Source organism: Motacilla alba, chromosome 1A (genome assembly GCF_015832195.1).
Source record: "Motacilla alba alba isolate MOTALB_02 chromosome 1A, Motacilla_alba_V1.0_pri, whole genome shotgun sequence".
NCBI lineage: Eukaryota > Metazoa > Chordata > Aves > Passeriformes > Motacillidae > Motacilla > Motacilla alba.
In genome coordinates, this window is record NC_052031.1 from 49,905,222 (window position 1) to 49,932,849 (window position 27,628).

At 50.4% G+C, this 27,628-nt stretch overlaps 3 protein-coding genes across 8 annotated transcripts in view; 2 read left to right on the plus strand and 1 right to left on the minus strand.

Moving 5' to 3' along the window:
• TMEM184B (transmembrane protein 184B) overlaps positions 1-14,404 on the plus strand; it is a 30,604-nt gene extending 16,200 nt beyond the window's left edge. For 2 of the 3 annotated variants that reach the window (XM_038153526.1, XM_038153524.1), the window contains exons 4-10: positions 2,646-2,736; positions 3,269-3,344; positions 6,473-6,564; positions 6,851-7,020; positions 8,975-9,169; positions 10,053-10,076; positions 11,123-14,404. In XM_038153526.1, coding sequence (XP_038009454.1) covers positions 2,646-2,736; positions 3,269-3,344; positions 6,473-6,564; positions 6,851-7,020; positions 8,975-9,169; positions 10,053-10,076; positions 11,123-11,364 — 890 coding nt within the window. In that variant the 3' untranslated portion in view covers positions 11,365-14,404. The remainder of the gene's footprint in view (positions 1-2,645; positions 2,737-3,268; positions 3,345-6,472; positions 6,565-6,850; positions 7,021-8,974; positions 9,170-10,052; positions 10,077-11,122) is intronic. The other variant, XM_038153525.1, reaches the window with a different exon arrangement.
• A 974-nt stretch (positions 14,405-15,378) lies between these two features.
• On the minus strand, positions 15,379-18,759 carry MAFF (MAF bZIP transcription factor F). 3 transcript variants are annotated; one of them, XM_038153530.1, is made up of 3 exons: positions 18,622-18,759; positions 17,466-17,519; positions 15,379-17,384 (listed from the first exon to the last, which is right to left on the minus strand). In XM_038153530.1, the coding sequence occupies exons 2-3, from the start codon at positions 17,499-17,501 to the stop codon at positions 16,971-16,973; spliced, it is 450 nt and encodes a 149-aa protein (XP_038009458.1). In that variant the 5' UTR covers positions 17,502-17,519; positions 18,622-18,759; the 3' UTR covers positions 15,379-16,970. The 3 variants fall into 3 exon arrangements, with proteins under 3 accessions (XP_038009458.1, XP_038009455.1, XP_038009456.1); XM_038153527.1 differs by having other exon boundaries at positions 17,466-17,522; XM_038153528.1 differs by having other exon boundaries at positions 17,466-17,571; positions 18,622-18,755.
• Positions 18,760-19,275: 516 nt separating this feature from the next.
• Positions 19,276-27,628, plus strand: part of PLA2G6 (phospholipase A2 group VI) — a 15,737-nt gene continuing 7,384 nt past the window's right edge. The window contains exons 1-8 of one of the 2 annotated variants that reach the window (XM_038153521.1): positions 19,276-19,627; positions 20,132-20,347; positions 21,608-21,788; positions 22,941-23,128; positions 24,283-24,379; positions 25,356-25,538; positions 25,729-25,837; positions 26,418-26,570. In XM_038153521.1, the coding sequence (XP_038009449.1) occupies positions 19,419-19,627; positions 20,132-20,347; positions 21,608-21,788; positions 22,941-23,128; positions 24,283-24,379; positions 25,356-25,538; positions 25,729-25,837; positions 26,418-26,570 (1,336 nt within the window). In that variant the 5' untranslated portion in view covers positions 19,276-19,418. The remainder of the gene's footprint in view (positions 19,628-20,131; positions 20,348-21,607; positions 21,789-22,940; positions 23,129-24,282; positions 24,380-25,355; positions 25,539-25,728; positions 25,838-26,417; positions 26,571-27,628) is intronic. The other variant, XM_038153522.1, reaches the window with a different exon arrangement.

Here is a 27,628-nt window from a genome sequence, read left to right on the forward strand (position 1 = left end):
AGTCCTGTAGAAGAGAGGGTGCCACGTTCAGGATGATCACCTGCTTAGTTTTGGTTATCTGCTGCCGCGATACACTAGCACTGTATGTGAGGGAAATGGTTACTTTCCTGTAAATGCTATTGTAACTTCCCTCCTAGTCTCATCCTCTAAGAAGCCTCTACCCACTCAGCAGGAGATACTGCACTCTGGCAGTGTCTTTTCGAGGACAATTTCTCACCATACCCTCATAAATCTTAAATCATTGGTGCAGTTGTTTTGGCGAGATCTGCAATGCAGGGAGTTGCCCCTGGCCATGTGAACAAGTTAATCAGCTGAAGAGACCAGGAGGCCTTCCTTCACGTCCCCAGCAATGCTCTGGATGCAGCAGCAGATGGCAAATGCGCACACACGATGCAAGAAGGCATCTTTGTTTCGGGCCTGGGATTTTTTCTTTCCCCGCCCCTGTGTGTGTGTATGGGTCTAGCAGGAAGCCTGCTGCTCTCCTAGCAACAGCCACTGTCCCTCTGCCTCTCTTGCCCTGGGAGTTTGCAAGCATTTGAGCATCTGCTCAGGAGGCTGCCAGTGCTCCAGTGTTCACCTCGGCATGTTGGCCTGTGTGAGAAAACTACAAGTGGAGGTGAAGATGCCTTTGGAAAGCAGGTTCTCTCCCTCACTTTTTCTGGGGATTGCTTTGAAACAGCCTTTGTCTCTTGCCATCCACCTTCTTTATATTTTGGAAAGGTTTTACATTGCAAAGTGGGCTTTTAGGGAATGGAGGAAGAAGACCCTACTAGTAAATTTTGAAAGCTGTCTTAAGCCATTTACGGACTGTATTTTGTAGTGTATGTTAGGAGGAGCCTGTTCTGGTTTTGCTCTCTCATGTCACTGCTTCTGTACAAATCAAGGTGTCAGAAACACTGACACAAGTGGGGTTTATTTGGGGCGTTTTTTATGTTGATATCATGAATACCATCTGATGGATGTGGATGGGAATGGGAGAAGAGTTCTTTGCTGGTGTGATGAGCTTTGCTAGTTAGCACTTCTTTTGGGGGTGAATGGGCAGATATTTCTCCCTTTTGTTTTGTTTTGTTTTCTTCCTCTGATGTCATCTTTTCCCTAGAGCTTGGGGAATGGGCAGCTGGTATTGTAATGACCACATCAGAGGGCAGGGGTCACTGGAGGACAATAGGAAAAGCTTAGCTTTTCTTCCTCTGGGTGCTGTCAGCTAAGTTGCAGGAAAATTGAAGGCAAAAGGGGTTACCACAGTTATTTAAATAAGTTTTCTGTGGTTGGTGTTTTTTGTCCTGATGAAAGCTTTGGAAATTATTACTGTGTGTACTTGGTTCAATAATAAGGATTACAGATCATTGGGATATCATAACAATATCCCAATTACATACATAGAAGCATGTATACCACTGGCTTTTATGTGCCATAGCAGTCTTGCCAGCTAGACACGTCTACAAGCCATAAGTACAGTGTTTTGAGACTATAAGTGTTTTGGGGACCGTGGAGTATCTTTGCCAGGGCATAGTTTAGATGCTTATAGAAGAATTTGTCTGACTTCGGAAGATCATTCATGTGGAAAAATTGACCTCAGGTCTAATAACTGGCTGCTTGGGGAGATCAGCTTCTCAGTGTTGTACATTATTAAGTTCCTGTTCTTATTTTAAAGTTCCTTGAGACTGCTGTTTCTATCCCGGTTATTTGGGGCAAAAACCAGGATTTGGGTGTTGTCATTCCAGGGAATGTTAAGACACAGGTGACCATAGAATATAATGTTGCAAGAAGGGTCATCTGGTCTGTCATTTTGCCCCAGGGCTGTCCGTGTCAAATGCAGAAGTACAGTCCTTGCCCTAGAAAATCTCACGACTTTGAGGGTCCAACAGCAATTATAACAACTCAAGAGAGTGGCAGACAGGGTGTATACAGGCTCACTTCAGGCACATTTAAGTGAGTTTGGATCCCATGAAAAGGAGATACGTCTGTAGTTATGGGGAACTGAAATGGGGCAGAGTGTTAGTGATCAGTCTGTCATCTGTAACAGGTTTCTGGAGAAGGCAGAAAAGAGGTGGCCTAAGGAGAATTTTATTCAGCACGCAGGAAATTTCATCTTTTTGAGGAAAGGAAGCACAGAGCCTGTTTTGCGGAAGTCCCCACAAGACATGAAAACAGAGTTTCACTGATTGTTGTAAACTCTGTGTTTCTCCAACTCTTATGTCTGTAGCCTGGTTACCTGGCAGAGACAAACTGTGTTCATCAGCTAAAAGGTTAAATACAGGAGATAACATGGCTGGTGGATCAGAGATAGCTTTTCCAGATTATTTAGTACCAGTGTAATGTCCTGGAATAATGCACAGGAACCCTGTAAAGAATGGCATCTTACAGATGCCAAATAAAACAGAGACTGACCACAGTTTTAAATGGTTCTGTGACCCTTTTGGCACAAGTCATGGAACTGGCCTGGGACCTTGGCCAAACTCCCATTCAGATTGTCTTGTGAGTGCTGAGGTAGGATGATAAATGCAGTGAAAATCTGGAGTGCTTTGAAGAGAAAGGTGCTGCATAAGCAGTCCCTGCTTATGTTTGGTCTATTGCCTGTACTTTAGGTCCTTGCACCTGTTTTGAAGTTGGTTGTCATTTTACTGTGATTGATGTCTTTGCAGCCTTTGTAATATACAACTTTCTCAGCCTCTGCTATGAGTACTTGGGAGGGGAGAGCTCCATCATGTCTGAGATCAGAGGGAAACCAATTGAGTGAGTATTTATTGTGCTTACAGCATGACGCTGTCCTCCTTCTGTGCCCATCTACTATTTCTTTATCCCTGTCCTGAAAAACTGTGTCAGGTGGCAAATGTCTGCTGGAGCTGGGCAGCGTGGATGATGATGATTTACCTTGCTCTGAGACAGATCAGGCTGATCACATCCTCTTAAGCAAGCTGGACTGATTCACAGGTTTTCTGGACACCTGCCTGTTCCTTTGTTTATTTTCTTACTCCCTTCTCTTCCTTTAAATATTTTCTGTCTTCAGTTGATTGTGTGTGTCTCCTCTAGGATCTATATTTCTCCCCATGCTATTCGGAGACAGGAAAAAAAAATTGCAGCGTATAGTCAGGATGTTGTTTTAGACGCGTCTCCAGAAGAGGGTATGGCCATAACTGCAGTCATTGTTGCAGAAAGCATCAGTCCTGCAACTTAGCTACAGAGAGGTAGATAAAGAGGGTAGGAATCTTGCACTCTTGCCCAAATCTTGCTTGTGAACTGTGTCATCTTGTGTTGGTTCTTTCAGGTCCAGCTGTGTGTATGGGACTTGCTGCCTGTGGGGAAAGACATATTCAATTGGATTCCTGAGATTCTGCAAACAGGTATGGGCTGGGACATTCTGCAGAAATTAAGTGTGTGGGGGTGGCAATGGTGCCTTTTGCTGCTGAATTTCTGACATCTTTGATCGGGGCTCTAATAGCATTTTGAGAGGCCTGCAGACTGCTGAGAAGAAGTGTTTCAGGGTTGGTTTGGTGTTAAGAATTATTTAAATATGTTAAGAACGATTTTAACATTTTTTACTCAACCCCACATCAGGAAGGCCTTAGTTTAAGACACCAGTTATCTCCGGGAACTGATGTTAATCCTAGGAAGAAACTCTTTTTGTCTCTGGATTACAGAGGTCCCAACTCCAAGAAATTTATGTCTCTGTTGTGTTGCAGACACCTCACAGTTGTGTAACAGCCTCCTGAATTCCCAGTGCTGCTGTTGTGGTTTGGAGCTGAGGAGGGGTGGAGGTTAAGCATGACACATTGGTTTGTAGGAGGAACCAAGTATTGCTCACCATGTGTGTCTGTCTGTGCTGAACTGGGTATGTCGAGGGCGGGTGAATGGGGGAGGCCCAAACCTCGATACAGCCCTTGTCTGCTCACTGCAGGTCACTCACCTCTGGCTGTCGTGAAACAGCAGGTGAATTTTAAGGCTTTGCTCGCTTGCTGAAATGAACACAGGAGGTTTCTGTGGAGGCAGTGTGAAGCAGGTCTGGTTCTTTGAAAGGGCTCAGGTCATTGTAATTTCAGTCAGCAGGTCTAGATATCTGCCCTGGCTTCTCCTGAACTTCACGGCCCATCTTCTGTGTTTTAGCAATATGCAGGAACATTGAAAGTACAGTGCAGCCTCATGGTAATATCCAGTGTTCAGCTGTGCTGCACAAGTGGCCATTTTCAAAGGACCACTGCTTTTGCGAATGTGTTCTATTTGTCCCTGCCCCATGTTTTGTCCTTACAGCTTTTCTGTTCTCTTGCCTCATAATTTCTTTTCTAGTCTGAACCCAGTATGTTGTTTCAGCTGTTCCTCATGTGTTTCATCTGGACACCCTTTGGTTGATTCACTGCATTACCTATTCTTATTGCTCCTAATGTTAATTTTTACCTTTTAAATACATTGTAAGCAGATATAACACCCATGAAAGTGAATGAATGCTGGTGAAATAATTTCCCTTAGAATTCTTGTTTCTCGTGTCCCGCAGCCTCTTGCAGTCACTACCTGGGTTGCACATGTCTGTGTTTGGAAAGTTTGTTCACAACAGTGAAGACTAGAAGCATGCCTTGGGGTATGGGGAAGGTGTGTTTTTTCTGCTGGCCTCCACAAATCCCAGCTCTTTTGGTAATTCTGTCTTTGGTAGATATTTTGCTTTCCTTTCGCTGGGATCTGGCAGTAATTTTTCTACTCATGCCTGTCCTTTGCTAACTGCTAAGTCTGCTGTGGATGCTGTGAGGAAGGTATATTGCAAAGAGATGCTTAAATACTTCCATCCTTCTTGGCTTGAACTTAAATATTGTCTTGGTGAGAAATTGTTGATGCCAAGGTTCACTTTCTGGTACTTCTAGACTTTCAGGATTTTTGGGGAAGGCCTTTCAAGGTAAATTCCTGGGAAGGCTGGTGTGAAAGGGCAACAGGACAAATGTCAGTGCTGACCTGTGCAGTATCCACCATGGTGTTGATCAGGAAGAGGAATGTGTTGAAATGAACACCTTGCCCTTTTTAGCCCTGTTCTCAGTATCTCCGGCAGTTCTTTTGCCTCCCATCACCACCTGCCCATTTCTGCTCTTTCTGATCCCTTTCATCCTGAAGGAATCTGTGTGTTATAAATTTTTTCCTTACCACCTTAACACTGTGTCCCCCCCCAGTTTTTCTCAGGCAGGTGCCTGTTGTGGGTCAGTCGGTCTGCCTGTGTTGCCTGTGGACCTCCAGCAGTGTGGTGGTGTGCTGCTGTCTGTGGTGTGAAATACAGTTTGTTTCCTGAAAGATGTCTTGAGCAGGATTCTTTGCTGGGCCTCTATCTGGTGACCCTCACACATGGGTCACACACCATCCATGTGCTTCCCATATGCTATAGCATCTTCTAGGGAAGCAGCTAAAAATAGTATGTGGTGGTTTGGATTGCAGGGAAATGGTTAAAATGTCCCCAGATCAGAAGGAGGGGAAGCTCAGAGGATGGAGTTGTTTACCAATTAGCTTGACCTTTTCCAGTTCACATATTTAAAGTGACTCACTAACTGGCATGTGCTGGGGTTTTTAATCTCCTTGAAGTCTTATGACCACTAACAAATTGCATCGTATCCAAAGCAATTATTACTGTTTGGTTTTACCTTCTTTCCATACATAGCCCTCCCCACATGCACACAGGTCAGCACCTACCCAGGCTCTTCCAGCCTCCTTCAGGGAGACACAGGTCACATCTCTTCAGGGAGACATTTTTAGGGCCTTTTTAGGACTTTTTTTAGGACTTTGAAGTTCAACATCTGCAGAAAGTTGAGGAATGCAGTGGCTTTGAGAGAACACTCAGTCCCAATAGGAGCAGTAGTTTATACGGGCAGAATGGATAGAGCTGATCGCAAGTGCTGCGGAATCTTTGGGGAGATTCAGTAAAGGTCATGTGGATGACAGCAGAATAGCTCTTAACTTGTGTGTGGCAACACACATTGCTGTGTTTACAAAATGCCTGAATATTGTGGCAGTTGTCAAAAGTTCCTCCTCAAACAGTGGGGTTCCCCTCTGATCCAGGGGACTTTCTTGCCTAACTTTGTGACAGCTGTGGACTGGAGTTTGCTTTCCTTCCCCAGTATGTCTCTGTTAAACTTGCTGTGTCTATGCCATAGCACAGTGTGAGATTTTTTTGCTTTTTGTACTGTTACAGTGCATAAATGTGCTGCAGCAGCTCTGGAAGAGTGGGGCTGAGCAGCTTCTAGGAGCAGCCCTACAGAGAGGTTTTTCTTCCCATTCTGGACAAGTAGATAGCACATGTACATCTTCTGAAACTCCTTCATCTCCTTTTGTGTGCTGCAGTCCTCAAGCACAATCAATTAGCAAGTGCCAGGGTAACACATCTTGTTGGGCTGGATTGTGTTGCCTTTTTGAGTGGTCCCAGTGGACACTCCATTGTGATGCTGTTGGCAGCTTGTCCTCTCACACCACCTGCCTTCTGATTCCTCCCCTCTCATTCCTGTAGGCTACCCTGCAGTTTTGTGTGGTGAAGCCCCTCATGGCGATCAGCACAGTCATCCTTCAGGCCTTCGGCAAGTACCAGGATGGTGACTTTGAGTAAGTTTATTTATTTAGCATGCAAGATTTGGCTGCCCTTTGTCTGTCTGGCTTTGCTTATTGTCTGTGTGTGTGCTGGGAAAAGATGGGAGTACATGGGTTGATGTGCATGAGAAAAGAAGGCAGAGGTAGCTCTCTTTTAGCTTCATGTTTCTTCTACCTAGGTTTGAGGGTGGGAATGGGACAGGGAGGCAGGAAGGAAATGGACTCTTGGAACTTTTACTGACAGTGGCAAGGGGAAAACATGCTGAAGTTTCAGGCATTCATATATGTCTTCTCTTTTCAGTGTAACCAGTGGCTACCTCTATGTGACGATCATCTACAACATCTCTGTCAGCCTGGCACTGTATGCCCTCTTCCTTTTCTACTTCGCCACACGTGAGCTGCTCAGTCCCTATAGCCCAGTCCTCAAGTTCTTCATGGTGAAGTCTGTCATCTTCCTGTCCTTCTGGCAAGGTGAGCTGCTTTTCCCTTCCCTTGGTAGGCATAAAGAGCTCTCTGCAGGGGCTCAGACACGAGAGTTGATAGAGCAGATGTTAATTAATAGACAAAATGTCTTTCTGTATTCCATTTGGTTTATAGTCATTCATCGCTTTTCTCTGGGGAAGCTGTTTTGCACGGTTTAATTTTTGTTTATATGCTCCTGAATCCTTATTTTCCCTCTGTGTGTGTGCACAAGAACATGTATTTGGCAAAATCAGCTGCTAGGGTGAAGAGTTCTCTGCATTCCTGAAACAATCATAAAGCACAAGCTGCCAACATTTTATCTGCAGGCTGCCATTTTATTGATTAAAGTGACACATCTAAAAAGTTTTAGTGCTTTTTTTAGTGCTCTATAAATAAAATTTTAATGGTATGTCTGTAGTGTATGTGAAGGAGCAAGCTGGCTGGATGCAGTGTGTACTGCCACAGAACCACTGCTGGGAGAAGGACACTCAGAATTCACATGAGGCAGAGGCACAGTCGGAAAGTTGAAATTCCACCTAAGCTTAGTGCTTCTGACTAATTGGCTCTAAGCATTTCCCTGTTCAATGCCCTACTTAGGTTTACTGAGTTGCACTTCAAAGACTAATTGAGTAGGAACTTAGGTAGAATTCAGGCTGTTGGAGTATAGCACATCCTCCCTGTTTACAGACAAACTAATAAACTCTCTGGTTTATCATCTTGAGGCGTCTGATCACACACTTTGTCTTCTCTGAAATTCTTCAGCCACTAAGCTGTGGACAGGGAGAAACCTCTGTCTTACAGTGGTGTGTCAAAAACACTAATATGCTTAAATGAAAAGTTCTTTTACTTCGGTTTTTGTTCTAGCTAGTGCAAGTGCTGATGTTGCAAAGTGTGGGATACGTCAAAATTTTCTAATGAAAGGATGTTCTTTGGTGTTTGATCTTTGTATGCTTTCAAGTCTAATCAACAAGAAAAGAGGTTTAATCTGTGAAATAGGAGCTAACAAACAAGCTCCAAGTGATGTCCAGGTGTTAGAAAGAGGAATTACTTGACAGTAGAACTGCCCTGTTAAGGTTTAGGGATCAATGTTTTTCAGTGACCTCAGGGGAGGTTAACAAAGCTTGGGAAGAGGGACGTACCAGATAGTGGACGCAAAGAATGCAGAATTTACAAGCCACTAAAACATTTGGCAGAACCCCCAAGGTAAGGAAGAAACTAATAAAGACAGCTCAGCAACTGTGCTGAATCAGCTCCAGCAGAGTAAAAGGTAATGCTGGCAGGGGGAGATCATGGCCACTGACCCAAGAAACCACCGACTCGAAAGGAGAGAGACACTGAGCATGCAGACTAATTAGCATGAGCAGGGAGAGGTCCATTAACCAATAGAAGACAGAATAGTAATTAAAAAGAGAACTAGGTAATTTTTAGCCAAGGAACATTAGTGGCTTTGTTTGGTAAAATGTATAAATAGCAAAAAGCTTTGGTAGTCATCATGCTGGCTTTGTGGATTTGCCAGCCAGCACCCCTTTCTATGCAGGACTGTAAATAAGCCAAATACCTTGACTCTTTGTATGGATTGGCCTCTTGCACACTGTGTGAAAGAACCTATTTTGGGACAACACTGAGATCACAGGATTGCTTACAGAAATATCTGACTCTTCTTACCCTTTTGGACTTAATCAAATCCTACAGCAGTTAGTTCCACAATTTATGTGTCAGTTGAGGACAGAAGAGGATCACTGTTTGAACATTCTTTACCTAAATGTATTTGTCTCATTTTATTCTTCCTTTCTCTGTTGTACAAGTGACCATAGGTGCGTGTTTGTAGCCCACTCTGTTTGTTGCTCCTGTGGTGAGTGGGCTTGTGTCTAGGGCATACAGCACAAACAGCTATTTCCATTCTTTGCAGTTACTGTGAGACCGTGTTTTCTGCACATTTACATGAACTTATTACTTTGTTTAGGGATGCTGTTGGCCATCTTGGAAAAGTGTGGTGCCATCCCCAAAATTCACTCTGCTAATGTGTCTGTGGGTGAAGGCACAGTAGCTGCTGGCTATCAAGACTTCATCATTTGTGTGGAGATGTTCTTTGCAGCCATTGCCCTGCGCCACGCCTTCACATACAAGGTGTATGTGGACAAGAGAATTGATGCCCAAGGTAGGAAGCGTGTCAGTACACATGGCTTGTCTCTTTGGTAGTGAGACTGGGTGCAGACTGGTCCCTCAGGTAGCCAGCACACTGATACGACTCCCAACCTGATAGCTTGGAAAACACCACATCCCCTCCTGTGTGGTGTCTGAACAGATTTATTGTGCAACAGCTCTCCAGGGCGGAAACCTTGCCTCAATTGCAAACTGTTCCCTTTTCAGTTCCCCAGTATGCCACCCACGACAACTTGTTGCAGACCTGAGGGCTGTAAGATGTTGCATTGTTTCGGTAGAATGGGTTTGTCCTTCTTCCTGTCTCCCCAAAGGGGAACTCCACTGCTCCAGATTGTGTAACAGGCTGAAGGCAGGAGGGACAGGGCCTAAAACAGGCTCTGGTTTGAGTCTGGCTTGGGAAGATGAGGCTGTGCTTTGGCAATATGTTTGTCACAGAGGAGGAAGATCTTCCTGTAATGACTTTGTGAGGGCTGGGCTGCTATAAGGAAGATTTTTATTTTGGGGAAGAGGAAGATGGATGTTATCTCTGGGAAAAGGGGGTTTTGTGCCTAGTCTGTGCAGTGTTTTCCAAATAAAGGGCTTCCTTCCTTCTGTGGGAGATCTGTGCCGAGGTGCTGGAACACAGCAGCCCTTGGGCAGTGTCAGTGTAGGTGACCCCTCCATCCCAGCCAGCCCCAGAGGTTTTGGAAGAACAGTGGTTGCAGTGGGGGGAGATGAGATCTGTGGGTGATGAAAGGGTAAACTACAGGTCAGTACAGTGGGGAATATTTCTGCGGTGGGCCTTGTTCAGTTCTTGTTATTTCCTCTTTCTCTGTCTCTGTCTTTCTCTCCTCTTCCTTTTATCTCTCCCTTGCTTTGGCCACTGGTCCCTGATGCAGCTGTTCCATCATATGGGCCATACGGTAGGTACAGCATGCTTTGTGTGTTTGTCTCAGTTGTTTTTTAGCTGGGATGCTGTTCTCTCCTGATTCCCAGCCTGCCTACAACCTGCCCTGCCCCTTGTTCCCCTTTCCTTGCAAGTCGTGACTCCACTGCCTCACACAGCTGCTTTAGGGTTGTCTGGATTATAAGTAGTAAAACAGCTGCGTGGGCATTAATGCCTAGCTTTAGAGCATTTGTGTCAGAGCTCTGGGAATCTCTCTCCGAAGAGTTGCGCAGGCTCTCAAAGGAGCTGCTCCCACCCCAGCCTCCCTTCACTTTTATAATTGCCACAGATGATCAGCACACTTTGGTTCTCTAGGGAGCTCATCCCCAGAACTGAGCAGAGCCAGAAGCCCACACTGGAAATGGAACCTAGAAGCCATGAGACATGGCAGCTCCTAGGAGACACCACTTCCCTCTGTGCTTAGCACTTGAGTGGTACATTCTCCATCTGCCGCTTTCTTCATGGTGTCATCGTGACACATGGGGTAGTTCTGCCTCTAGTACTGCCTGTTTCCCTCCTTTCCTTACTTTGCGCTGCTTTTTGCTTTTTACTCGTATGATCTCTTTCCCATGGGCACTCTGATACCACCTAACAGTCTTAATTTGCAGTGAGTGGAATTGCAAATGCCATTTCTCCTATATTTTTAGAATTTACTTAGTTTTTGTCTTCTGGAAGTGTTTAGAGGAGCACCCCCTACCTGACTGTATTCATTGCACACCCAGGCCAGCACCAATATTGTGTAGTGGAGCTTGTCACTGTGGGTATGTCCTGTTCTCATGGTATGTCCCCCATTTGGTGATGTGGTGGATTCACTTGACTCACTGTGTCTGGGTTTAGGAGCACCACTGGTAAAACTCAACACTAATTGTGTGGCATTTCCTCAGCAGCTGCTTAAGGAAGTCTGTAATGCACCTTTTGTGGGATCTAGGACTGCATGTTCCCTGTTCTCCTTACCTTTGTATTAATGGTGGTAGGGAAGGCAGCAGTGTTCTTTACTTGTCCCTTCCTGTCTTATCCAAACAGGTCGCTGTGCTCCCATGAAGAGCATCTCCAGCAGCCTCAAGGAGACCATGAATCCCCATGACATTGTCCAAGACGCAATCCACAACTTCTCTCCAGCCTACCAGCAGTACACCCAACAGTCGACACTGGAGCACGGTCCCCCCTGGCGCAATGGCAGCCATGTGATCTCGCGCTCCCACAGCTGCTCTGGTGCCCGTGACAACGAGAAGACCCTCTTGCTGAGCTCCGATGATGAATTCTAGGAGGCGAAACTGCCAGCACAGGCTGTCATTTTCCTTCTTTTTTTTTTTTTTTTAATAATTTATTAATGCAGAAACACACAAGTCATATCACTTCCTAGAGAGTAAAGATTGCAGAAGTGGGCACTTCCCATTAGCTTTTGTGGGTACGGACACAATGAGCAATGCGGAGGTGGCAGAATGGCCAGAACTCCATGCTCGAGCCCATTCCTTATGGCAGCAATCAAATTGAATGATTCAAGCAAAGCTCCAGGATTTGGGGCTCTGGCTTCCCACACCTACCCAGCTTGGTGTGGAGTGTGACTGACTGGAGCCTAGAGTTGTAGCCAAAAATGTTTTTGGTTTTTTTCTAACAGGACAACCTGACTGCTTTCTGTTTCTTTTCCTGAATGGTTGTAGGCACAGTTTTCCCCCCGGTTCCCTGGTACTAACATCTCTGTGATCCTTGGGAAATAGGATGGGGATGCAGCCATAAGCATTCCTGAGGACCACACCAGAGACTGGTCTTTCTAAATAGCCATTGCCCTGAGTGCTAAGTAAGGAACATTCTGAGTACCTGGTTATGGGTCCTGGAGTCACTTGAGGGAGCGAAGGGGAAAAGGACAGGACTTTCTGTGTGTTCCTTGGCTCCCTCAATCCCAAGTTGCTATAAAAGCTTGTTAAAGCTCAGTGGGGATGGAATTATATTTTCATAAGGGTGGAGTTTTTTAATCACCAGGTGTCCAAGCTTGCCATCTCTCTGGCGTTCCTGTGGCAGGAAGCCTCCCTGGAGCATCTTTCTGCTGCTAACAAGACTGAGGACTGGCTATGATAGATGGTGGAAGTTTGTAGAGCTCTGGCCCCTTCACCCCTCTTTGGGAAGAGAAGATATGTAAACACAAACCCAGTTTTTCTTCTTGTTTCCTGTCCCCCAGCATCACATCTGCCCCTGTTAGAGGTAGGTGCCAGAGCAGGTCCTGGTCTCTCACAGGTAGCTCTCCCCACGCTCATCATCACTGACTTACCCTGAGCTACACAAGTTTCACCCTTAGGCTGGAATATTCAGGAAGGAATGTTGCACACTCCTTTGTTTTTTTATCTCTGTAGCTGTTCTAGGGCAGACTGGAGCAGACTTGAAACCTGACATGACCTGGCTGGTCAAATTTTTCTCTTTTATTTTCTCAGGCAGCAATTGCTGCTGCTGCTGCTGCACATTTCACAGGCTCTGCTGCACCTGCAGTGCTATCAAGGGTGGAACCAGCATCCATGGAAGTGGGAGAAGCTTCCCCTTGCTTCTGTTGGGTTTTGGATGAATCCATGAGTACTTAGCGGAGCCAAAACAAAGGTGATCCCTCTGTAGATCTATCCAGGGACCAGGAAATGCCTCTTGCTTGCTTAAAATGATCTAGGAGAAAAGTAGGCAGCACACTCAAGTGCTACAGCTCAGATGCTCCTACCTGCAAGCAGGAAGCAAAATTGAGAGATTGGAGCAAGCTGCTGTGCTCAGCTGTAGTTCCTCCGTTCCTCTCCTGCTTTACGCCTCCCCTGCCGAGAGCAGACCTGTGTGATTCTGGATTGCTCCTTGCTGTCCTGCTAGGAGAACTGGAGTCTGGTTTGCTGCCTGGAGTTTTTCTTTCCATTTGCTTCCTAATCCATCTGCTTGTTCGTTGAGTGTCTCAGAAGCAACAGTGGGTGAAGAGCACCTCATTTATTCAGCACCTCTGCCCAAGCTGAGCAAAAGGGCTTGAAGAGAGGCAGGTTTGCTCCCTGCTGTGACGATGAGATAGGGAAAAGCTTAAGGATAGTGCCTCCTGCTGTACTGATGTTTCTCGGGGATGGTGAAGCAGGTGAGATCAACAGAACTGTTGAGGGAGCTGGAGGCAGGGTCAGTGCATCCAGCAGCTTCTCTGCTGCTGGATTTCCCCATTCACACACATCCTGCAATGCCATACTGTTGGTTACTAATTTTCCTAAGTTTCTGAGTGCTTAATTAGACATGCAAACACACTCTGCCAGGCTTTGTGTGGGCTTGGTATAAAATTTCCTCATGCATAAGCTGCCTGGAAAGGAGGGCTGAGGGTTGAACAGACTTTGCTTCTGTCTTCTATGGCTTTGATTAATATTCCTTTAATGTGAGATACTGATGTTTCTCTCTCTCTCTTAGGAAAGTGGGGCATGGGACCTGATCCCATACTCCCCTTTCTTTGCATTTGCAGGCCTTGATGATGTCCTAGTATCACTTGGTGACTGCCCCCAGTCTTTGTTGCATTTGGCTGGCTGAAATCTGTGTGATTGCCCCCATTGAGTATGAAGGTGGTCCAGGCTTAGAGAAGCATGTCTTAGAACTTTTTTTGAAATGTTTCCTGCATACATATGTGTGTGTGTATATATATATATATATGCACTGTGCAGAGGATCTGGATATTCTCAAAGCATCCTGTGTGTAATGGTTTCAAGTATAACTCTTTTGCACCAGCTGCCTTCGGAGGAGCCTGGTGAGCTAGTACCCAACAAGCCAGCTGCCCTGCTTTATAATTTTATATATATATGTTTTTTGACACCACACAAAATCATCCAGCACTGAGCTTCCTGCTCTTCCTCATGACTGGCAAGTGCCAGAGCAAGCACTGGCTCTGAAGCCACTTTGTGTTGAAGGAACAAATATGAGATCCAGAGCTTGAGACCAAGAAGGCCAAGGCATCCATGGTCTCATCGATCTGCTCACGGTAGCCCACAACCCGGGAAATGTGCCAGTTCCAGGAGTAGACCCTTGGAGCTGCTCTCCCTCACCTGCTTCCGCTCTCCTTCCTTCCTTTTTTGTTTACTATGTAACATACCCATGGGATTTGTTTATTATTTTTCCATATAGAGTAGTTCTTTGTATATAAATGACTGAAAAAAGTATGATAAATAAGACAGAGTCACCTAGTTTTGTACCTATTGTGTTTAACTGATGTGAGCTCAGCGACAAGCCGCTCTCTATTTTGGTCTTTGTGACGTTATACTCCGCAGAAATGAGCAAATATGATGACAAATAAAAAATATAGAGATAATATAGATTGTACTTAAGCTGCCTCTGTGTGGTGCTGTCTGGGTGACTTCGCTGAGTTTTTCCTCCTTGCAGGGACTGAGGCTTGGTGGGTCAGGATCTCTTGTCCTCTTGGAAGGAAAGCTCCAGATGTCTGTGTAGGAGCTGATGGAGAAGCATCACTGCAGCCAGCACGCTGGGCTGAGACACCACTGCTGGCCCAAGGCAGGAGTGAAACCCATGAGTCACAAACCTGGAGTAGAGATTAATCCTTCCTTAGGTGCTCACTGTGAAACACTGATGGGAGGGAGGGGGCCCTAGCAAACAGTGGCTTTGGGATTTTCTTCCATGAGAAGTGTTTGGGGCTGGGGCCATTTGCAGTGGCAGAAGGAATGGGAATGTCAAATCCCCAAACCATCCTGAGTGCTGCAGCCTGCTGGGGACCTGGCCCACCTGGGAGTTTGGAACATGCTCACCACTTCCAGCTCAGCTCTGAGGAAGGGTGGCTTTTCCACACAGGGAGGAGGTCTGGCTTCATCTCTCGATAAGGTGCCTTCCACACTTCTTCCCCTTCTCCTGCCATCTGTGGGCAGCTCACTGCTTTGTCCTTGCTGTTCCCAGGTAAGGTGATAAGGTCACTCAACAGGGAAGTTTTTGGGCACAGATGCCTTGCACCTGCCTCTCCTGCACCTGATCCAAGGACAGCCTGGAGGGAATGTTTGTAGTGAAAAGCATTATCTGTCTCAGGAAAAGCTGATTCAGCACAGCTGCATAGCTCCTGAAAGCAATTGCTTTGGGGGTGGTATTCAGCATTAAGCATGCTTTATTAGCCATTTTCTCTCAGAGACTATACATCTGGTTTTGTCCTAAAAATCCATGAGCTATCCCCCGTCCCATCTTTTTTGGGCACATTCTTGAGCATGTCCTGCAGCAAAGCCAGAGGGAGACAGAAAACCTGGTCTCAGACACAGCTCTGTCCCAAGTTCAAGAATGACCAAACACACTCCCACTGTGGAAAAAAAAAAACCAAACTTGCTTTATTTGTAAAGTCTACAAAATACAGAGGAGTCGGGTAGGACACATACTGTAAGTCAGAAAATAAATAAAGTTTTTTTTGCTCTATATAAGTATAAGATAAAATGTGATTTGCATATATAAAATATAAAGTACGGCTCTGTACCAACATCCTGGCTGTGCCGAGAGGCGGAATGGCAAAGAGGACGTGAAAATAACTTATGTTCGTGCAATAAATAAACCCAAGAGGAGTCAGGGTGGGGGATGCCAACCACAGTGCCCCATCCAGGAGTGGCAGGCACCTCTCTACAGGGAAGAATGGAGGCTGCAGCCGAAGGCGGCTGGCGTGGCAATACCCAGGCAGGGGCAGAACGGAGGGGCAGGGGAATCATCTGCAGCAGCAGATCGCAAGATGGACCTGCCTCCTGCTCCCTCCCCTGTGCTGCCTGCATTAGCGAACCCAGCTCTTCTCCAGCCTTTCAGCCTGCTCAAGAGCTGGTTGTCCCATACCAGTGTCCAAGCTGGAGGAAAACCGGAGGGAGGAGCCTACCTGCCTGCCAGGCAGCTCCAAGGAGCAGGGATACTCTCCACCCCTACTTCCCAGCTCCTGCACCTCCTCCATCCTTCTCCCTGCCTCCACATCTCTGACTCTGAGGGCTGGGAGCACCTTTCCATGGGCCTTGTAGGCAGTGGGGCACCAGGGAGGGCTTGGTGGGGCCATACGAGCTGGCCTGTGCTGAGCAAAACAGTGTTTATCTCTGCTCCAGCTGCCTCTGCTTCCTTCCTGCCGGTGCTGCTGCATTTCAGACACCCAGCCAGGCTGAGTGTCCCGTCAGCAGGAAGAGGCGTGAAGGATGTGAATGATAGAGAAAGATAAAACAGCACCACTGCTTCTCCCCTTTGCGGACAACAGCCTGGGCTGACCCACTCACGTCTCCCAGCTCCTCCCTGCCCAATCACTGTCACCTCTTGCGTCCCCCAGCGCCACAAGCTGCCACAGTGCTTTCCCATTCCATTCACCCTTACCAGGCATTAACACACAGCCACTTTATCTCCCCCTCCGACCTGCTAACCTTCCCTTGCCATCTGCATCCCCAGAGATTTCAGACACGCTGCCACCTCCCCCCCCACTCCAGCTGTGGTCCAGGTTGTCTGCCCAATGCCAATACCCTTCTATCATGCCTTCTTCCCCTACAATGCAAAACCTCTCTCTCCTCTTTTCCCTCTCTGGCACATGCTCCTGGGACTGCGTGGCATACATTTAGCTCTCCCATGCCCTCTCACAAAAAAGAGGCACCTGGCATTTTCCTACCAGCTTGGAGCTGTGGGATGCTTCCCCACTGCGTGGGTTTGCTCTCTCCTGTCTGCACACCCAAGAGGGGAGGGGGCTATGGGTGCCTGTCCTCCATCCAAGCACCCACATAGCAGCAGCCCTCCCTACCTGGGGGAGCTGGAGGTCAAGGGACGGGAGAAAGAGGATTTTGGGCACAGGTCCGGACAGGGAGGAGGTTGGGGAAGGGCTGGGAGGCAATTCGTGGGGAAGGCACCCCGGGGAGGACTGTGTCCAGCCGGGGGACGGAGGCCAGCACTAGGAGTAGGTGGCCTGGTTGGTGCCGGACTTGACGATGGTGATGACACTGGCGGTAGCCACCTTGGCGGGGGGCCCGTGAGTGGCCACGGTGCGGGCAAAGCCCTGCAGGGCCTCGTACTTGCCACGGAGGGTGTCGAGCTCCAGGCGCATGGCAGCGTTCTCCCGGGCCAGCTTGTCCACCTCCCACTCCAGCTCCATCTTCTGCTTCTGCAGCTCTTCTTTCTGGCAAACGCGCTTCACTCGGCAGCTGGCAGCATAACCCCGGTTCTTCAGCGTCCGACGACGCTGCTTCAGCCTCGCCACCTCCTCCTTGGAGAGGCCCCGCAGGTGGTGGTTGAGTTCCCGCACTGACAGCCCCATCAGCTCCTCATCCGACAGCAGCGGAGTGTTCTCCCCCAGCTCCCGCTTCACCTGCCGGAGAGAGGGGTGGTTGCCTGAGACCCCCAAAACCAGCCCCCTGACTCCCACACCCCTGTTCCCACTGGTGCTCACCTTCAAAGCTTTGCTGGAGAGCCCGTCTGCAGCCATCCTTTCCTCACTCCGGCCCTGCTGAGCAGCCAGGAGAAAAGCCGGTTTCTGCCAGCCCCGTGTTCCTCACCTCAGAAGAGAAGACACCGGCCCTGCTGGTCCCCTGCCCTCTGCCCACATCCCCCCCACCCCGGGCCGCATGACTCATCCCACTCCTTTTAAAAAGTACATAGTAATATTATTTATAGCAATGATGACTGCAAGCAATAATAATAATAATAATGGGGCAAGGATGGACCTCCCACTCTCCTTCATCCCATCACGAGAAGGTTGGGATGCTGCTCTGCCCAGGGGACCCAAAACGCCCCAGCCGCCTGCTGGGAAGCCAAGCTTTCCCCGCGGGGAGGAAAGACAGGCGAGATACGCCCGAGGCTGAAGGGAAAGTAAAAGCAGCAGCCCCACCGAGTGACATCGTGGCGAAGTCACCCAGCTAGGACCCGCGGGGAGGGGCCGCCCCACCGCCCGGAGAGAGCACCGCGGGTCCCGGCGCAAGGGTCGGCTGTCCCCCGGCTCCGGAGACGGGCAAAGGGTCGCGGTCACGAAGCGCAGGCGGGTGAAGCGGCCGCCCCGTGATTCAGCAGCCCAGGGCTGAAAGTCACGGAAGCGGTGCCGGCCCCTCGCAGATGGCCGGTCCCTCCCCGTCCCCGGGTTCGGAGAGTGAGGAGGGGTCCGGGACCGCGGACCCCAGTCCAGCAGCCTCTCCGCACCACGGGGAACCCCGGTCTCGTTAGGCGAGCCCTCGGAGGGAGGAGGGGGGCCGGGACGGGGCCGAGAGCTCCCCGAGAGGAATGAGGGGCTGGAGGGGGGCGGCGGGAAAGGTGGAGCCGGGCCGGCTGGAAGCTGATGCAATCCGGGCCGGGGATCCGCCGCCGGAGCCGAAGGAGCGGCGGCGGATCCCTCCAGGGCGGTGGCCGGGAATTGGAAAGGAAGAACCGACGGCCCCGAGCGCGGCTGGCCGGCCGGCCCCCCCGTCCCGTTCCCCCCAGCTCTAGTCCCGGTCCCGATCCCCGCCTTCGGCGGCGGCACAGAGGCCTCCAGCCGGAGCCAGACCCCGCCAACCCTTTCTCCCGGCCGCCCCGCGAGGAGAGGGAGCGGAGGGGGCGCTCCGGCCGGCGCTCACCTGGCGGCTGCGCTGCTCCCGCGGGGCCGCTGCCGGCTCAGGGCGTCGGGCGGCGCCTCCAGCTCCGCTCCCCGCGATTACTCACCCGCGGATTCTTTTCATTCATAAAAACACAGTCATGCGGTGACGTCACCCTCGACACGCCCCCCCGCCGCCGATGCCGCGCGGGGCGGCCGCTGCCCTTAAAGCGCCCGCTGTCCTTAAAGCGCCCGGCGGTGCCAGCGCACACCGCACGGTGCCAGCGCCCACCGCACGGTTCCAGCGCCCCCCGCGCTGTGAGTGCGGCCGCGCTCCAACAGCGCTGGCTTGAACTGGAGTCCAGGGACGGCGCGGGACCGATGGCCGGCCCTGCCGGGAGCAGAACGCCCCGCCGAAATGGGCCGCTACCGCTTTAAGAAGGGCGGCCCCACCCCTGTCGCCCCGCCCCTCGCAAAGATGGCGCCTCCCGCTCTTCCGCCCTCCTCCCCCGGCAGGCGGCGGGCGCGGCTTTAATCCCGCCCCCATGGCCCCGCCCCGGAAGCGCCGCCGCTGATTGGCCCGTCCCGGGGGGCGGTGCTGGCGATTGGCGGGCGGCGCGCGGGGCGGCGCGCGGGGGGCGCTGGGGGCCCGTCGTGCTTTGCCCGGCGCCATCCCCGGATCCCGCCTCATCCCAGCGCCATCCCCGGATCCCCCTCATCCCAGCGCCGGCCCCCGTGTCCCCCGGCGGCGCTCCGGGACGCGCCGTGCGTGGAAGGGCGGGGCCCGGCGGAGCCTGTGGCCGCCTTTCCCTCGGGAGAAGCGCCTGAGACTCTGGGAAGATGCAGTTTTTTGGGCGGCTGCTGGACACCTTCAGCAGCGTCTCGCAGATCTTCTCCAACCCGTACCGCGTGAGGGAGGTGCCGGCCGCCGAGTACGCCGGTCACACCTGCCTGCGGGAGGAGGGCAGGGTGGCCCTCTACAAGAACAGCCTCTCTCGCTCCTGGGACTGCTTGCTGGTGAATCCGCAGAGCCCGCAGGTCGCGTTCCGGTGAGTGACAGACCTTTAGCCATCCCTGCTGACGTGGGAAACCGGAGACCCCGGATTGCTGATGTCGGGGCTGCCTCGAGGCCGTGCTGTGGGGTGTTGTCTTGACGCAGCAGGTGGGCTGGGAGGGGTGGAAGGCCCGTGCGTGTGCTGCTGGAGGAGTTGCCGCAAAACAGCTCGTGGAATCAGGTCCGAACGAGGTCCAGACACTGCGATAACAGGCAGCTGTGCCATGGTTCAGGGCATCCATATGTCCACATGCATTTCTGCTCGTTCCTGTTGGTGTTCAGCATCCACGGGATACTTCTGAGCAAAACCTAACGTTGTTCAGGAAGAGGCTCTCTTCCAGTAGTTTCCCTGCTTCCTTTGGAACAAGGATGACACTAGTTGAAGAAAAAGAGGAAAGTTCCCAGCACGGCTGTTTGGAAAAGAGCTGTTTCCCTCAGATACACAGGATTCGGGTTATTCCTTTGAGCAGGATGAACCCTGTGCTTGCCTTTTCTCCAGGCTCTTCCAGCTGGACAACGAAGCAGACGCCCTGGTGTACTTTGAGCAATATGCCCGGCAGCTGCGCCCTTTCTACGAGAGCTCGTGCCAGCCCTTGTCCCTGGAGGAGCTGCAGCAGCTCAGCGACTGCGTCCGCAGCTACCCCAGCTGGTCCCCGGCTCACATTGCCGTGGAGTTCGGCCGCCGGGAGAGCTTCCGGCACAACCACATCCTGAGGCAAGGAGCAGCCTGTCTCCGGGGGGGTCTCTGCTCAGAAGGAGCTTGGGAGGGCAGGCTGGGCTGTATTAGAGTATCCCTTCTTTGCTGTAGAAGCAGGTTGGTGGGCTTCAACCTGCTGCTGCAGAGCCTGCAGCTCTGGTGTTTGAAGTAAAGGATTGAGGTGTCCTGCTGGAGACACGGGTTAGGTTATTGCAACCCTTGTGGAGCAGATTTTTGGAGGAGGTTTTTGCTCACTTTGTGAGCACTGAGAGTGGAGGTACAGTAGGACTGTCTGGAAGGAGGTTTTGGCCACAAGCACTTGTTTTTTCATGGGGAAGTTCTGCTGTGATTTAACCCCAGCCAGCAGGCAAGCCCCATGCAGCCGCTCCTCATTCTCCCACCAGAGGGAGTGGGGAGGGAATTGAAAGGGCAAAAGGTAGAAAACTTGTGGGTTGAGATAAAGAAAGGGAAAGCAAAAGCCGTGTACACAAGCAAAGTAAAACAAGGAATTGAATCACTTCTTCCCATGGGCAAGCAGGTGTTCAGCCACCTCCAGGGCTCCATCACACATCGTGGTGACTTGGGAAGACAAACACCATCACTCGAAATGTCCCCTTCCTTCCTCCTTCTCCCCACGCTTTATATACTAAGCATGGTGTCACATGGGCTGGAAAATCCCTTTGGTCAGCTGGGGTCACCTGTCCCAGCTGTGTTTCCTCACAACCTCCTCTGCACCTCCAGTTTCCTTACCAGTGGATCAGTATGAAAAGTAGAAAGGCCTTGGCTCTGTGTAAACCCTGCGTAGCAAAAACAAAAACATCTCTGTACTGTCAACTTTGTGTTCAGCACAAATCCAAAACACAGTCCCACACCAACCTCTGCGAAGAAGGTTAACTCTACCTGAGCCAAAACCAGCCCAAGTTTACCGAGGATAGGGCAGGCTGGTGAGGAGTTAGGGGACCGGAGGGCAAATAGCAGCACCATCGCCAGGTTGCTGACTGTAACCTGTCTGCTGCCTTCCTTTGGGCAAAGGGAGCTGATCCCATATGGAGGGCAGGAAAAGGAGCAGCATATCGAGGAGAGAGTCCAGGCAAGGGCTGCTTGATGTCCCTTCCCTGTGCTTCTTCCCTGGCAAGAGGCTGGGCTTTCCTGAACCTCGTGGTTCACACCAGATGGGACAGATGTGGAGGGTACCTCTGAGTCGGCTCCTGGAGCAGCTGCATGCCCTCCTGTTCCCTGTGGCCATTCCTGGGCCTGACACTGAACCCTCTCTCGCAGCTGCGTGAACAGCACGGACAGCGAGGACGGCTGCACCCCGCTGCACCTGGCATGCCGCAAGGGGGACATGGAGTGCCTGCTGGAGCTGCTGGAGTGCCATGCACGGGTGGACATCACCGACAAGAACGGGGAGACTGTTTTCCACTACGCTGTGCGAGGAAACAACCCCCAGATCATTGAGGTGGGAGCGACTTCTAGTCTGGGAGAAAGTGGGACTAGAACAGGTCTTCTCTGTGCTGTGATAGAGATGGGAAAACAGCTACATACAGGGGAAGAGAAAGTCGTTCTCTCTGTTGAGTTATTGCTTGAGCCTTATTTCAGCCTCTTACATTCCCTCATTACTGATGCTGTTTCCCATATTCAGAGCGCAGATTCCACCCAGCACTCAAACAAGGACGTAAAGCAAGTCTACTCAGAAAGTAATCTTTCGCTGCTGTTTGCATCAGGCCTTCATCCGGCTTTTCCTCAGGCCCGTGGCTGTCTGTTCCCTCTCTCCTGCGAGCAGGGTGTTTGGTTTTGGGCAGAGTGCTGCTGTAGGGAAATGTGTGCTGAGGCTGCCATGGGGGATCGTGTGCTGTCTATAGATTGAAGGACAATTTGGAGCTGCCCTGGGCTTTCCTGAGCTGCAGGACCTGCTGTTTGAACTGAGTGGCCTTGCATGGGGGGACAGTGATCAGAGCCTCGAGGCAAACACCGTCTGAATTTGTAGGTGTTCTTGATTGCTGAGAAATGCTGGGCAGGGTGATGGGGTTTGTAGGCGTGGGTGGCCTTGCACATGGTTCCTGAGGTCTGTCAGCTCCCCAAGACTTGGTGTGAGCCTGAGACTGACTCTTCCCCACGGCTGCAACCCCCACGTTTGCCCAATACCTGTTGTGACAGCTCTCTGTCTGCCCACCCATCCGTGTTGGAGTTTCCTAATGCATGATGAGGTAGGATGAAGATCAGGGCTTGCCATGCTGTGGAGTGGGCAGTTAAGAACCTTGTATTAAAAAGATATCCTCTTCTTTATTTCTCTGATGGCATCAACTTGGCTTGTTGTCTGATCTGTCTCATGTTTGCTTGTTTTCTGTATTGATTCCTTGCTAAATCAAAGAAACTGAATTCCCACTTCTCATGTGTGCACCACGTTTGTGGCAGTGAGATACTTTTCTGCAGCAAACCAGTCAGCACATAACAGATCTACAATTTAAAGGGAGCAGGGATGGAGAGGACAGGCTGTAGCATTGTGAGGGGTCCAGTGCTCCAGAGTCTGTCCTCAGAGCTAAAGAAGAGACGGTGCTCTTCCATGTCTGTCTATTTATTTATTTATTTATTTACTGTCTCCTCCTTCCAGCTCCTGGGCAGACCCCCAACTACTGGCTTGGACCACCTGAGCCATGAAGGGCTGACAGCTCTGCACCTTGCGTGCCAGCTGGGCAAGGAGGACATGGTTCGGTCCCTGCTGAAGTGCCATGCCAGCTGCAGCGTCGTGGGCACGCTGGGCTACCCCATCCACACAGCCCTGAAGTTCTCCCAGAAGGGGTATGTAGTGTCTCCTCCAGCCTGGGGACTTGTGTACTTGCTCAGCATTGGCCAGGGCTGTGCTCAGTAGGACAGGTCTCGAGTGTAGTCACTGGCAAAACAGCAGGGAAGCGCTGGTGTGGGAAAAAAAGAATGTTTCAGAATAAAACCTTTTTGTCCTGGAATAAATACCTTATTCAGTATCAGACAGCAGGAGAAAGATTTAAAAAGATATGTTTGTGAAATGCTTTTTTTCAGAATGGGCTGTAGGAGGATGAGTGGCTGATGCTTAGATAGTTTTAATTGCTATGCCTCTGTCTTTGAGTGCTCTGATCCTCATAAGCTTTCGTTTCAAAGCTTGGTTTTTCCTATCTTCTGTAGGCCAGAGGTACTCTTGACTCTTAAAAACACACTCTGGAAGGGAATCAAAAGAAGCACAATATTTACTCCCTGTTTTCCTTGAAGAAATTAAATTCCAAGTGTATATGCTTTATAATAACTTAATGTTCAAAGAGTGTCCAAGCTTTACAAACAGGGCTTTCAAGACAACACTAGCTGCTGGTAGCTGACTTTTAAGCATTTTGAAAAGTACTTCCCAACAAGCCCAGAATGGGCATAGGTCACTGAGGTTGCACTGGGGCTCCATCTCTTGTTCAGAGTTTTTTTGGCAGTAGTGGACAAGATAACTAAATTTCATCAGTCTACCTACCCTGTTTTCTAGGCACCACATATTGGTCTCTTCACAACAGGTGAGGTTTTTCACTCATAGGAAAGTACACAGATTCCTAATTTCAGCAAGTATTTAACTATTATAGTTCTATTCCCATGTTTCCATGGAAAGAGAGGAGAAGAATTTTGCTTCTCGGGTTTGGAGAGTTTCCAGAAATGCCATATTCCTGGATTAGAGAAGCACCCAGATGTTGCTCCACCACTTGTAATTGGAGAGATTCTCCTGCTCCCAACACCACTTGGCTTGTATGCTTCCTGTTGTGCCCACACTTTCTATGAAGAGCAAAACAAAAGTCCAGCTGAGGAACCTGCAGGTGTTGCAGACATGCTGCTGCTGCTGCAGGGTTTCCTGGTTTTCCTCTGGGCAGAAGGCAGGTGGTGATGTGAGTGGAGGTCTTGAGTCAAGACAGCAGCCACCCATCCTGTCATCTCACTGTGTTTCCCAGGTGTGCCCAGGCCATTCTCGAGGCAGATGCCAGTCAGGTTTGCTCCAAGGACCCACGCTATGATGCCACTCCACTGCACTGGGCAAAGAAGGCAGAGGTAAATAGAGCCAATCCACGGGGAGGGCCTGTGCTGCTACCCAGCACCCAGTTAATACTTCTGTGGCTAACTTGTCTGAGTGCATGTGCAGAGCCCTGGGAGTGTCAGCGCCCAGCCAGCATCCCAGTGTTTGATTCTCTTTGCATTGTGCCAGTTGGTGCTGTTTGCCACAGGGAACAGAGCAGTGGAGCCTTGCAGTGAAATAAACTGGTTGGCTCATTCCTAGTATTTCATCCATGGCTGTGAAGCTGCCAACTTGTCCCTTTTCCCTTTTGTTGAAGGAATTGCAGCGCTGTCCCTGAAGCGTAGTTGCCCCTGGAGGGAGCTCTCTTCTCATTACCTGCCAGATACCAAACAGAGCCTGCCAGGGAGCAAACAGATTGATGCCTTAGAAACTGCAGGGGAAGGGTGAGGTAGGCAGAGAGTGGTGGCACGTGGAGGAAAGTCCATCTCCTGCCAGAGCTGGGCAGGATGGTGATATGCCATGCTGGAGCACCTGAATGATGCTTGTTGCAGGCAGAGGGCATTGCTGTAGGAGGGCTCTTTTCCCTCCTGCGATAACTCATTCCTCTCAGAAATGTCCTGTGGAGTTTCAGAGCAGACTTGAATTTGCTTGGCTTATAAAGAGAAGCTCAGAAGGCAAAATTTTTCCTTTCAATCTGCAAGGATCCTGGCCTGAGTAGGAACTGGGTTTTTTTTCCACTGATCTCACCATTCGTTATAGTTGTGTATCAGTCCCAAAGGATCCAGAAGCTCCAGCCAGATTGCGCAGCCACCAACTAGTTCTGTGGTAAAAGACAGAGAAACCCCAGTGCTTGGAACAATTCAGCTGGCATCTGCCAGCCAACTTGTATCCAGGCTACGGCTCCCTCCCGTTCCCCTGCTTTGTTTGCCATGAGACCTGGATGGTTTGAGTGCTGGTTGTCCTCACGACTGCTTTATCTCTTCCTGACGTGGTCCCTGCACGCCGGGGCAGATGACGCGGCTGCTGCTGGAGTACGGCTCCGAGGTGAACGCGAGCAGCCGCACGGCCGACATGGCTCTGCACATCGCGGTGCAGCGGGGCCGCCTGGACTGCGCCATGGTGCTGCTCACGCACGGCGCCCACACCAACGCCCGCGGACGCGATGGCAACACGCCGCTGCACCTGGCCATGAAGGTGAGCTCCTGCAGAGGCTGCTGGGAAGGAGGGACGATTTTCTGGAAGGGTTGAGACAGCGACAGAGTCCTGTGAAATTCTGGCTGTTTTGTGTGGTGTTCCCTTGTGGGTGCTTTGGCTAATGAAAAGGGGAGGGAAGGAATGAGAAATCCTCTGGTGGCTCTTGACTGAGCTTTGTCTTGTGCCCTAGCATGACCACCTGGATATGATCAAAGCAATCATCGTCTTCGGAGGAGATGTTGAGATCCCCAATGATTTTGGGGAGACACCGGGATTGTTGGCAGCCAGGAGCAGCAAAGGTGAGGGAGCATGTCAGCAGCCTTTCAGGATGAGCCTAGCATCCTGTGTCCCCTTGGTGTCTTAGGGAGAGGTGAAAACATGCCATGCATGGGTGATGCTTCTCCAACACGCTTTCCCAGCTTGTAGTTGCTCACAGAGTAGGCGCCTACTTTGCTAGCAGCACAGGCTTTATATTAATAGCCCTTGATGAATTTTTCTTCTGTGGCACAGAGATGCAAGAGGAAAAACTGGCATGCCCTCCCCCCTTTCAGGCCACCATGTCAGGCACTGCAGGCTCACAACGGGATGATGAACTGCTGGGCTGCCCAGGCACAGGCAGACATGGGCAGATCTTCAGGGCCAAAGAAGTGTGTGTCACACACCCTTGAAGCTGCACGACAGTGGATACTCCTGCTGTGCACAAGTCCTGCCGCCTTGCATTTGGGAGAGATACCTGGGATGTGTTTTGCCCTTCCCCAGGTCATCCCAGAGGCTTTGTGAGGGTCAGGCTTGCTGTGAATTTGGCAGAGCACGTTCCCCTGTGGTGTGCACATGCACTGATTCTGTTTCTGATCTGTAACTCCCCCTTCGTCACCTAAGGTGCGAACCGGAAAGTGCTCTTAGACCTGCTGCAAACTGTAGGGACCGAACGCTGCCACCCACCACCCAACCCTGACTCCCCAAGCCTGGCACCATCTGCTGCCTCCTTCCTGGAAGGCCAACCTTCCTCGCGGAGCAACCTCAACAGCTTAGGTAAAGCCTTCCCTGGCCCTCCCTCGCTCTTCTCCCTTCTTGCTTCACAGTGCTGTCTCAGACCTCTTCTTCAGATGGGCTGTGCTCTGGGAACTGTCAAAGCTCTCACTGCCTGCTGACTCTGTGGTGACTGTCCTCATTCACCTTTTACAGGATCCCATCTCTTTTCTCTGCTTTTCCTCTGTGTGTATTCTCAACTCTTGTACTCAAAATATCTGTTTTATAGACCTGACACGATGTAGCTCTGTAAAAAGAAAGACTGATTCCCTCGCATGTCTGGAAGAGGGTGCACTTAGCCTGCAGGTGCTTTGTCCGCTGGGTCATGTGTAGAAGGGAAGGTGCTTGCTGGTCTGCCTTGAGGACCTCCCAGTGTTGTGCTGGGCACAAGATTTAGAAGTGACACTTACTCATATCCTGGAGGCCAGCAGCGGGGAGAGGGAGAGGGGAAAGCCTGAGGATAAGCAACCTGATCATGGGGTTTGTTATGCATAGGAAAAGCGTAGTGTGGGACATAGGATTGTATTGAATCTTGTGGTCTATGCTGCCCAGAATAAGCACATAGGTCTGTTCTAAGTCATGGGCTTTCTGCCTTCAGGGAGCTCCAGAGCTCAGGAAGAGGCAACAAGAGGGGTTGTGGGCTAGGCAGCAGGGGAGTTGACTTGGAGGGTCATGAGAAGACCATGAAAGTGGCTAACATCTGCTTGTGGACCACTTCCCATCTCAGGTTGGAGGTTTTCTTTGCAAAAGCTCTCCTGTGCAGCCAGAGGACAATCCTGGAATGTGTCTGTGTCACCACAAATCTCAGTGGCTGTTGACACCAGCACTTTTGTCACACCACAGCCCGGTGAAGGCAACCCATACCCAATTCCAGCTCTGATGCAGTGACAGAGCAAAACCCTTTCTTATCGTGGACTCTGCCCTTGAAGAAACTCCTAACCACAATTTATTGTTGTCCACAGCCACCTTCTGGCCTGGGTGCTGGCAGGAGTATGTAACTTCTCTCCCCCATTCTTTCTTCTTTTGGTTTCGCAGGCTGGCTTCTCACCTAGCTTGGATTG